This window comes from Dipodomys ordii, unplaced genomic scaffold (genome assembly GCF_000151885.1).
Source record: "Dipodomys ordii isolate 6190 unplaced genomic scaffold, Dord_2.0 Scaffold205, whole genome shotgun sequence".
NCBI classification, from domain to species: Eukaryota; Metazoa; Chordata; class Mammalia; order Rodentia; family Heteromyidae; genus Dipodomys; species Dipodomys ordii.
The window spans coordinates 1,426,278-1,438,455 of record NW_012267421.1 but is presented as its reverse complement, the minus strand read 5'-3'; the positions used below and the strand labels follow the sequence as shown (position 1 = coordinate 1,438,455).

Here is a 12,178-nt window from a genome sequence, read left to right as displayed (position 1 = left end):
GTCTGTGTCTCTTTCTCTCTCTGCAGAACAGGGCTTGCAGGTCTGTGCTCTTTCTCAGCACGTTTGCTCACAGCTGGGGCTCTGCCATTTGAGTCATGCCTCCAGTCCAATATTTTGCTAGTTAACTAGACATGGGATTTCTTTGACTTTTCCAGGCTGGCTTGGGATGTCCTGATCTCAGCTGTTTGAGTAGTTAGGATCACAGGCCCAGTTTTTGCTTTTTAAAGGACTCCTTGAACTGTAAAATTGACTAGATGGTTTGAACTTCTTGTGTAATGATAAGACCAAATACCTATTCTTGGCTTCTTTCTTACTTTAGGCACATGCTACATGGACTAGGAGGAGGAACTCACACAGGAAATGTGTTTTGGTGACTTGTGGCTGACAGGAAGCTGCGCTGGCTCACACATGTACTGGCTGTTTGCTCTCCTGGCACTGACTTGACCTCTGACCTCAGCCTCTGCACGAGTACGTTTGCCCATCTTCCGGGGTCTCATGCCACATGTGAAGCTGAGGGTGCCCTTTACAGGGCTATCATTGTGCCTTATGGAAGCAGCTGAGGAAGGGGCAGGGCCCATCAGTGCCAGAACACCAGACACAACCTACTTCCACCACGGCATCGCTGAGGTGTTTCTGTTGTCGAAAAAGAATGTTAGTGGCTCCAGCAACGAATCCGCGCACGGTGACATCAGAGAGAAGGTGATGCTGCTGCAAAGCCATGTAAGGCAGGCACAGGTAACCCTGCAGGCAGAGGACATGGTAAGAAAGGAAGAGAACATTGCCCAGCCTTCCCTGCCTGCCCCTAGAAACACCAGTGAGTCCTATTACAGACTCACACTATAATACTAACTATTTTGGAGGAGGCAGAGATCTGGAGAACCCGAAGTTAGAGGCCAGCACAGGCAAAACAATAACAGACTCATCATCAACAAAAAAATCTGGGCTTGATGTGGTAGATATGTCATCCCAGACAAACAGGAAAGTCTAAACAGGATCATGGTCCTGGTCAACGTGGCTATAAATGTGAGAATATATGAAAAGTAACTACGATAAAAGGGCTGCAAGTGTGGCTAAAGTGATATAGCTCCTACCTAGGAAGTACAAAGGCCTTTGGTTCAAACCGATTAAAACCCAGTACAGCCAAAAAATTTTCTTTCAAACATGCGCTTGCACATGATCACCAAAATACCATTATTAGGATGGCAAAGCACCACAATATTTTATTTCCCTACTACAAAAAGTCAGGTAAAGGAGCCAGGTGCCGATGGCTCACACCTGTAATCCTAGCTACTTGGAAGCTGAGATATGAGGATCGAGGTTCGAAGCCAGAAAGCCAGAAGTGGTGCTGTGGCTAAAGTGGAAGATTTCTAGCCTTGTGCCAAAGAAGCTCAGGGACAGAACCCAGGCCCAGAGTTCAAGCTGCAGGACCAGCCAAAAAACAGAAACAAAGGTAAAGATACGTCTAGACAATTTGCTACCAACAGATAAAGCAAAATTGAATGGCAGTAGTTGTGGGTTTTATTTCAAACAACACTGCCTTGGAAGTTATTAGTGAGTCTGTAAACCTCAGAGGCACTGGAGTATGCACAAAACCCCATACCAACAACTAAAACCAAATCCAAATCCAAAACATTACTGCTTGCTTCCCAAGAGATTTTTTTTTTAGGGGAGGGGGTCCGATCGTGGGGCCTGAACTCTAGGCCTGGGCGCTGTCCCTCAGCTCTTCAGCTCAAGGCTAGTGCCACTTGAGCCACAGTGCCACTTCCTGCTTTTTTCTTTTTGCTTATGTGGTGCTGAGGAATCAAACTCAGGGCCTCATGCACGCAAGACAAGCGCTCTACCACTGAGCCACCTTCCCAGCCCTTCCCAAGAGATTTTGACACACACACACACACACACACACACTGAGGAATCGAACCCAGGGCCTCATGCACGCAAGGCAAGCGCTCTACCACTGAGCCACCTTCCCAGCCCTTCCCAAGAGATTTTGACACACACACACACACACACACACACACACACACACACACAGATTATTACACAGCCATAAGCAAAATGAAATCATGTCCTTTGCAGAAAAATGTATGGAACTAGAGAGCATCATGTTGAGATGAACCACACTCAAAAAGCCGCACCTAAAAGACATACATACTGAGGGACATGTACATTCACATATATACCTGTATACATACACATACACATGCAGAACATGTTAGGATAAAGGGGAGAGGGAAAAGAAAGACAAAAGGTAAGTTGGAAATAGAGCTCAACAACATTCAGCATCAAGTACACGACTCCCAACATTCTGCTAAGCAAGCTTGATTGACAAGACATGAAATGCATTTCCACATGGCTTCATTTGCGCCTGTTAGTGCTCCTTGTCTATGGTAAAAGAACAAAATGGAATTTTTTTTCCGTTCCATGTTCAAAAATAACTTGCAAATAACACTACAACAGTTTTTCCTGGATAGAATAAACAACGAAAACAAAAAAGGCCCCAAAATTGTAGCTTCCAGAAAATGTCTTATCTATCACAGCTCCCTACGTATAATGACATTACAATGTGATTTCCTGAGACACAGGATCTGTGTGATTTGCTGAGTTGTCTGGGGCTCATGGATGCCCTGCCTCCATCTCCTGGCCGGTGGGGCTACCAAGGTAATGTGTACTATACATTCATAAGTGCCATCAGGACTCTGGACTTCCTTGATTTAACTTATGTACTTAAAAGGAGACCTGGAGACTTGCTGCCTTCATACATACCAAGGCCCTCAGCTCCTCATGGCACCTCACGGCACCTGACAGAACCTTTCACCTGCACTCCAGGCAGAAGCGGTGCTGCCCCAGACATTTTTTTTTTTTTTTGTCGGTCATGGGGCTTGAACTCTGGGCCTGGGTGCTGTCCTTCAGCTCTTCAGCTCAAGGCGAGCGCTCTACCACTTGAGCTACAGTGCCACTTCCGGTTTTCTGGTGGTTTATTGGAGATGGGAGTCTCACAGTCTCTCCTGCCTGGGCTGGCTTTGAACCGCGATCCTCAGATCTCAGTCTTCTGAGTAGCTAGGATTACAGGCATGAACCACCAGTGCCCAGCTGCCCCAGACATTTTTAAGAAAAACTACCTGATTTATGTAACTGTAACCCTTCTGCATATCACCTTTATAATAACAATAAAAATAAAAATAATAAGATTCAAAATGATTAAATAAATGATTAAAGCACAAGCAAAAAAAAACACTTTTGAGACCCGATGGCCTTCAGCACTGAGCTACCCAGCCACCCATCCTACCTTTGTGAAGATGGCCAGGGGCATGCCATACTGGTCCTCTTCCAACCCTGAAATGAGTCCTGGCATCAGGACCACTTGGCCAGTGTGGGCCTGCGGCTGGACAGTAATCGGGGGGCTGTCTGAGGGCACCAAGTCTTTAGGAAGCGAGTCTGTGAGGTCGGGTTCTACTGGCCCCCTTTCTTTCAAGTCCTCTAGGACGCTGGGATCTAGCGTCTCCCAGTCACTTTCTGAAGATTCTGGAGACAGGCGGGAGGGGGGCTTCAAGTACTGCTGGGCACTGGATCCTTCCTGTCCCTTGTCATCTACTGGGAACAGAGGCTTTTCAGAGGTGAGGGCTGCATCTCCTCTGTGGCTGCTGCTCACCTCCATCTTCACATTAGCACTGGAAGTTTCAGAAGCAGGCTCAGAGAGGGAGTCATCCACTGGAGTCCTGCTCTCCTGCAGTCCTGCCTCTTCTGACACGCTCTTCCGGGGTCTATACTGAGAGCAGTCACCAAGTCCATGCTCAATCATGCCTAGAACACGCAGGGGTGGAGATCCGCATGGTTTATAACAGATAATAACACGTAAGATTAGAGCTGTGTTTAAAACAGGAAAGACTAGAACTGTGCAGTTTCATGCAGCAGAATGCTCCTACATTTAAAGGTTTTGAAGGCTGTGCCTGTGCCAGGCACTGCACAATCCTGGAATCCCAGCTACTCAGAGGCTGAGTTCTGGGGAATGCAGTTTAGGAAACTCGATCTCAACAACAGTTGAGCATGGTAGTGTGCACCTGTTACTCAAGCTTTGGGGAAGCATGGTGTTGGAACGGTGTGCACTGTGTGTGCACCTGTCACCCCAGCCTCCTGGAGAGGCACAAGTGGGAAGACTGCAGTCCAGGCACTAGGCAAGCCCCTGATTTAAAAATAACCAATGCCAACAGAAGCTGGAGGCAGCAAGGCTCAAGGTAATGTGGGTCTGCCTAGTTCAAGGCCCAGTACTGCCAATAAGACCAAGAAAACAAAAAGTTATTATTGTATTCATTTATAAAAAGAAAAAAAAACCTTAAAGAAATGAAGGAAAACTCAGACAAAAAAGAAAACCTATTCCCAAAGGAAAATGTCACGTAAAAATACGAAGACTAACCCTAACACTTATCTTTTGATTGTTCTTATTACAGCCAAGTGTAATGAAGAGTAGATGGGAAACCACAGTCCTCTTACCTGGGAAGAGGGATAACACAGTCATCAGCGCCCCCACCAACTTGTTCACTGGAGAAATATAAAAAAGAACCTGAAATGGAGTCAACCGAAATTAATTAGAAAATCCATGAAGCCTGAATGCTACTAAAAGGGGTAGGGGTTGAGCTCTCTGCAGAAGGATCATAGCTAACTGGTGTACAAGCACTGACAGAAAACACTTGATACTAAAATGACCATGGAAGTGTTTGGCATAGGGTATTTACTCAGTGTGTTAGATTTATCCCTTATCCCTGGCACCCATGAGGTGGGACACCGCCTGAACCAATCCACCAAACTGCGAATTATTACCAGCTGTCCACATAACTATGAGCCTTCCAACATGACCAAGGAGCCCTTCACCTGAGTAACATTCTTATTAAAATGTTTAATATGAAACAACTCTAATCCAAATCTGGATTCTTTAAAGAGTCCCAGTGTCACAGAGTACAAAATAAAGCAAGTGCACAGTGACAGAGCTTTCTGACCCTGGGGGACCGGCAATGCTGGGATACTGCAGGGGACTGCTGAGCTTGAACAGAGCATGGAGAACCGTAAGCTCATCTGTGGCTCAACTTCCTATAGCACAGAGTGCATCCAGCCCTTCCCCAGTCTCTACAGCTGAGATTTTTACTGAATATAACTAACTCTGGAGGACATGCCTGCTTACAAGGTCTGAGAAATGCATGCAAAGACTCAGGGGCAAGGCAGACCAGGAAACAAGTGCAGGCAGGGCTAGACCCACAGCCTGACAAGCCAAACCAACTGGAGTGAAGAATTCATATCAAGTGGTTTCCCACCAATTGGGACTGAGAAGCAAGAAGCAGATTAGTTCCTGTGCTACCAGGGAAATGGAGCCCCAGAGAAAGTTGGATGGGGCACTGCACAGGAGAGAGGGGAAATCCAGGTGCTTAGTGACTAACTCACCATGACCATTGAGTCGGCCAAGCCTGAAGTCTGCATGGGCCAGGCACTTGCTTTAAAGTCAAGTTAGCTTAACCTTGGAGCTCTGTTACCTATATCCAAAACGATCCTGATGATGGAGTGAATATGTGTCCAACATTCAAACGTGGACAGCAGTAGCACTCAGAACACATGCTCCAGGTCACCAGTTTCATAAGCAAAAAATACCTAAATATTTTATTAATTTCTATAAAAATGTTAATAAAAGGTAAACACTATAGCAGCCTTCCATTAATCTCTTTATTTTTTATTTATGTATTTATTTTGGTCAGTCATGGGGCTTGAACTCAGGGCCTGGGCACTGTCCTTTAGCTCTTTCACTCAAGGTTAGTGCTCTACCATTTTGACCCGTAACACCACTTCCAGTTTTCTGGTAGTTAACTGGAGATGACAGTCTCATAGACATTCCTGCCCAGGCTAGCTTTGAACCACAATCCTCAGATCTTAGCTTCCTGAGTAGGTAGGAATATAGATGTGAGCCACCAGCACACAGCTCTTTATCCTTTTGTATCATACCTTTTTCTCAAGAAGAATTAGTTTAAACAGGATTAAGACCTGAAGAAAGAACAATGTATTAAAATTAGACATTGTAGTCCTGTGTCCCCTTCTTAAATACAGCCATGTGCCATCTAACCGAACTAATTGGAGTAAATTAAAACCGTATGATACATTATGGATTTATACCAAGAAATTAATAATAATTGTGCCCCCTTAAAAATGTAAGAATCATGCAAATCTTGAAGCAAATTATCTTTGGTGGAAGGCATGGAGGAATTTTTGCCTGAAATTTTTGCAAGTATCTTAAAGGGCAAGGGTGCAGGGCATTGAACCTCAGGTTTTTGATACACATTTGGGAAATGAATACATGTCTCAGACAACATCTGCTTTAATAACCAAGATCATAATCCCCATAGCCAAAAACAGAATACAAGATTGGAAAGGTAAAGGACAGCTATTTTGCCAGAAAATGTTCCATTCTCAGAGCAATATTCAGCAAATCAAAACATGTTCTTCCCCACTTTGATCTAAGCATAGCTGAAATTTCAGACACTAGAAAAACACAAATCTACCCTGCTAGAATAGACAGTTTTGTAGTCTTTTAAAAATGTCTATGATACAAACATTCCTGACAGTTTCAACTTTGTATGACTCTAAGGCCAAGCACCAGTCCTCAAAGATCTAAAATAGTTATGCACGAATCTGAATCTTATATAGCACATTGCATCTGTCAATAAAAGAAATGCAGTAAGAATGGTGTCTCAGATGAATGCAGTGACTCATGTCTGTAAACACCCAACAGCAGAGAACCAGAGGATCAAGGTTTCAGGGCAGTCCCAAGCAAAAAGTTAGCAAAATCCTATCTCAAAAGCAGCTGGGCATGGTGGTATGCGCCTGTCACCTCAGCTCCTCAGCAATATGGGAAGCAAAAAGAGGGGACTGCTATCTGAGCCAGCCTGGATAAAAAGTGAGCTCCAATCTGAAAAATAATACCAGCAAAAAGGGCTGGAGGTGTGGCTCAAGCAGGGAAAGTGTTTGCCTACCAAGTATAAATCCCTTTTTTGAGAAACTCCAGTAGTAGCAAACACATGCCCAGACAATACCAAAGACATAGCATTTAGCACACTATAAATTAAAGAAGGAATCCTACCTTGTGTCGAAAATGAAGGACCAGATCTCGAGGGGACAGACCTGTAACAGTAATGCAAAGCTAATCTGTGACTGAATTCTACAGTTTTTGTGGAAAGTTAGTTAGAAAGCGAGGGTTAACAAAGCAAGTGGGAGCACACGAATATTCAAATATTTGTCAAAATACACACTTGCTCAGAAGCAGAGCTGTCCAACAGGACTCTGGGTCTGGAGGGGAGGGAGTTTGAAACCAGCAGCTGAGCCGAGTATGGAGATGGAAACCTAGATATATGGTGGGGGTGACTGACTGACAAACTGACTTCATCTATTTAATTTTGTAAGTGCATGTGTACCTAGGAAAAGCTGTGAACTCTGCCATGAGTGCAAACACTGGCTAAGAAGCTGGCTGAAGCAGCAGCAGCAGCTAACACTGAAAAACCCTGATTGTACACAGAGGACATGCAAATATCAAAATTTTTATGTGCCCTATCATATGCCCACCAACAGGGCCGGCCCCATGTGCATTAGGAGGCAGCTTCCCCTATATGACGTGTAGAAGGGACTTACCGAGATATACTTGGGATCCTTCCAGCGAGGTCCCGCCCAAGGAGCTGTTCATGTGTTCATAGAGCTCCTAGGGGACACGGTTGTCAGAGCTCACCATCACCCCCAGGCACATGGTTATCAGAGCTCAAGGTCACCCCCAGACATAGGATTGCCGGAAAAAGTTGGGCAGCTTATTCTGACAGATACTAAGTTTAGAAACCATCAAGATATCTCCAGAAACCTGCCAGTTTTTAGCACTAGGTCTCTTCCATACAGAGCAACTGCGAAAGAGAACTGGACACCAACTGTGGATGTTACAATGTCTTTCTCTCTCCTCTTTCCCTCTCCTTGCTCTCTCCTCATTGTACAGCCTGAGTCACCACATGGGAGTAGGAAGTTCAGAGTAAGTCCCTCTGCCTCCCTACCCAATTACTGTCTCACTCTCCCTGGTGTCCAGGAGACCTGTATCTGTGCCTGCATGAACCTTGAGAAAGGCATTATCCATCTTCAATTAAACATTGGACCTAGGGGCCACAGCCTGACTTATGAATGTACTGTGGTGTTTATTGATAAGCAAACTTACAAAAGCTATGCCATAGAAAAACATCTATGCAGTTACTTACAGTCATTATTCTTTTTGGTGAGACATCGTATGTACTATGAAGAAATCCTGATCCTTCAATGTTTTATTGCAGATGGAATGTCTTTTTTTTTTCTTTTTTGAGTTCGGTCGTGGGGCCTGAACTCTGGGCCTGGGCGCTGTCCCTCAGGTCTTCAGCTCAAGGCTAGCGCTCTACCACTTGAGCCACAGCGCCACTTCCTGTTTTTTTCTTTTTGCTTATGTGGTGCTGAGGAATCGAACCCAGGGCTTCATGCATGCAAGGCAAGTGCTCTACCACTGAGCCACCTTCCCAGCCTTCTGGACGTCTTTCTTAAGCTAATAAATGACAGTGCTTCATAGACTACTGACCCTGCCTTCAGATGGACACGTTTTCAGAGAGATAGAAAGTTTACCTTTAGGATGGAAATCTGGGAAAAATCCTTTTCTTCAAAATAGGCATGTGTAATGAGTTGAAGTTTTGCTTGGAGTAAGCCATAGAGAGGCTTAAAGAAAAGAGAAAGGTGCTGTAAGGTTGATGGGAGTAAATAACCACAAAGAAGCCTCCTCACTTTATTCTGAGAAAATTATACCTGACTCTATCTCCAGCCCACCTGCTCATGGAGCTGAATGTGTGCACAACCAGACAGTGCCACCCTTACAGCCGAGGCACTGCGGGGCACAGGGCACACAGCTCGCACACATACACAGCTCTCAGCACCTGATTTCAATTATCCTCATTCTGCACGCATCTACCTGAATCATATAACTGAATGCTCACAATGAAGTGAAGTTCACTTTCTTTTCCTTTTCTCTGTGGAGCCTCAAAACAACTAGTCTGTGTCCGGTACCATGAGGATTTTTAGTATACTTGAACAAAGCTATTCCCTTAGTATCAAATCAATTCTACTTAGTACCCTCTTCTACGATTCGCATCGTTTTTTTTAGCCGCCTTTTTTAATGTTTTCTCATGTGTATGTCTTTTATAAGATGCAAAGATCACTGAAAAATTGTATTCATTACTGATTCTCATTACTCATTATTCATTACTCATCCAAAGACAGAAACAAAACAAAAATGACTGAGTGAAATCTATTAGCTCCCTCATTTTGGTCAAGTGTCAATTTCCTCCCCAACAGCTCCTCAAACCCCTTACTCTCCTCCCCGCCTCTCATGTCTTCCGTTGAGGAACAAATGAGAGTACAAGTGTGGGAACACAAAGGAAGCAAAAAGGCAAGCACACAAGTAGTAAGCCCTGACTAATTTCAACAAGTGGCTCTCATAAATCCCTTCTAGCTGGGTGCCGGTGGCTCACTGTTGTAATCCTAGCTACTCAGGAAGCTGAGATCTGAGGATCATGGTCCAAAGCCAACCCAGGCAGAAAAGTCCATGAGACTCTTATCTCCAATTAAACCACCAGAAAACCAGAAGTGGTGCTGTGGCTCAAGTGGTACAGCACTAGCCTTGAGATGAAGAGCTGAAAGACAGCGTCCAGGCCCAGAGTTGAAGCCACATGACTAACCAAAAATAAATAAATAAAATAAATCCCTTCTATGCTCATGCCTCATCCTCAATGAGACTCTACCATGAATGTCAACACATCTGCACACAAGTTATGAGCCTCTTACCAGCTTGCTTAAAACACACACACTTTTCTGAACCGTCTCTCTGGTGATGTCGGCTTGCCTTACTTTCAATGCCTATTATGAAAAATAGTTATTATCAGAAGTATTCCACAGCACTATTCACAAAGTACTTCCAACAGGAAAACAATAAATAGAAGCAATTTCTTGCATCCAGTTAAATACGTAAGCTTGCTTATTGAGAAAGTCAAAACACTTACTGAATGCTATGACCATGCTGTTGGCTGCAATTTTCAGAACCTACTGTGGTTCTGGGAGCTGCCCAATGCAGGAATAGTATTTTATTTAAACCCTACTGAGTTTAATCAATCTATGGAATTTTCTATTGGTCCAGGTGCTAAAGGCCTGGTCACCAGCCTATGGAGCTACTGGAAGGTAATGAACCTTTAGGAGGTAGGGCCTAGAGTGCGGAAGTGAGGTCAGTGGAGGATCTGAAGTATGGTCAGCAGGGATGTGACCTACCAGGCAAAAGTGATGCCAGTGGGGGTAGGAAATGAGGTCAGAGGACCTGGTCCCTTACAGGAGCTCTTGGAACTATGTCCCTTCCCACCCATCTCTCTGCTTCTTGGCCCTCATTAGATTGGCAGCTCCACATGCTCTGCTTCAACACAATGGGGTCAAGTGATTATGGGCTACAACCTCTGAAATCACTGAACCAAAATAAACCTTTCCTTCTTATACACTGATTATCTCAGTATTCTGTTACAGTAATGGAAAGCTAACAATAGCATCAAACACTAGAAACAGAAAATTTAAAGAATTATGAAACTTAACTATAATACTTCAGTGAAAAATGGATAATCTGGTATCATGATCTGACAATGGTGTATACAAAACATACAACAGCATAATTGTAACCACCTTTGCCAGTTTATAAAGACACTGGTAATAAATTGGTACTATTGGAGTAATAGTTTTATAAAGTATTTATAAAGTCTAAGCATCTGGGAGGAGGACTGAAGTATGCTACACACATACACTCATATCCACCCGAAAACAGTATAGTGAAACCCACTAAATTCTGTCTGAAAAGGAGAGCAGGAGACGGATTGTGGGAATGTAATCGAGGAGGATTGTAGGAATAGAGGGTGAATTTGTTCCACATTTACTCAGCACACTGAGACTCCCTTGCACTGTTAATGTGTGCTGACAAACCAATAAAAAGCAACCCTGAGCTGGGTGCTGGTGGCTCATGCCTGTAATCCTAGCAACTCAGGAGGCTGAGATCTGAGGATCACAGTTCAAAGCAGCTAGGGCAGCAAAGTCCATGAGATTCTTATCTCCAATAAACCACCAGAACACCAGAAGTGGTGCTGTGGCTCAAGTAGTTGACCCTTGAGCTGAAGAGCTCAGGAATAGCACCCGGGTTCAGAGTTTAAGCCCCATGACCAACAACAACAACAACAAAAAACAACCCTGAAACATCCAGGTATCACATGGAAGATAAAGTCTGTGTTCAGCATCTGTTCTGTTGCTGCTGACCACAACCACTGTACCTTGGCTTCAATTTGTCGATAGCAGGAGACGCCGTACACCGTGGTTCCACTTCCATTTCTGGGTGGCAAGTGAAAGAACACAGTATCTAAAAGACACATGGGAAGTAAAAGTCCTAAGGTGGGTTACCTTATTTGTAAACACAAATCTTCAAAATGCAGTCACTAACACAAAGTGGTGAGACAACAGGGACCCATGCCATACTTATTGCAACCTCCCAGAATTCCACACAGTGCCTTGAGAGTATACTCTTCACAAAACGCTCTGTAGAGAGACTGCTCTAGATTAAAAGCAAGAAGAGAGCTGGGCACTACTGGCTCATATCTGTAATCCTACTTACTAAGGAGCTGAAATCTGAGGACTGCGGTACAAAGCCAGCTTAGGCAGAAAAGTCCATGAGACTCTTTTTTAAAAAAATTATTTTCTTATTTTTTTGGGGGGGTCCGGTCGTGGGGCCTGAACTCTGGGCCTGGGCACTGTCCCTCAGCTCTTCAGCTCAAGGCTAGCACTCTACCACTTGAGCCACAGCGCCACTTCCGGCTTTTTTCTTTTTGCTTATATGGTGCTGAGGAATTGGTCCCAGGGCCTTAGGCATGCAAGGCAAGCGCTCTACCACTGAGCCACCTTCCCAGCCCCCATGAGACTCTTATCTCTAATTAATCATCAAAAAGCTAGAAGTGCTGTGACTCAAGTGGTAGAGCACTAGCCTTGAGCAAAAAAGCCCAGGGAGGGCTGGGAAGGTGGCTCAGTGGTAGAGCACTTGCCTTGTATGTCTGAGGCCCTAGGTTCAATTCCTCAGTACCAC

The 12,178-nt window shown here is 44.5% G+C and overlaps 1 protein-coding gene across 2 annotated transcripts in view; it reads right to left on the bottom strand.

Moving 5' to 3' along the window:
• Positions 1-12,178, bottom strand: part of Avl9 (AVL9 homolog (S. cerevisiase)) — a 33,019-nt gene that overhangs the window by 7,981 nt on the left and 12,860 nt on the right. Inside the window, exons 3-11 of one of the 2 annotated variants that reach the window (XM_013035153.1) lie at positions 11,376-11,461; positions 9,865-9,936; positions 8,653-8,742; positions 7,660-7,726; positions 7,115-7,155; positions 5,983-6,021; positions 4,489-4,558; positions 3,287-3,801; positions 607-741 (exon numbers count right to left, since the gene is read on the bottom strand). In XM_013035153.1, coding sequence (XP_012890607.1) covers positions 607-741; positions 3,287-3,801; positions 4,489-4,558; positions 5,983-6,021; positions 7,115-7,155; positions 7,660-7,726; positions 8,653-8,742; positions 9,865-9,936; positions 11,376-11,461 — 1,115 coding nt within the window. The remainder of the gene's footprint in view (positions 1-606; positions 742-3,286; positions 3,802-4,488; positions 4,559-5,982; positions 6,022-7,114; positions 7,156-7,659; positions 7,727-8,652; positions 8,743-9,864; positions 9,937-11,375; positions 11,462-12,178) is intronic. The other variant, XM_013035154.1, reaches the window with a different exon arrangement.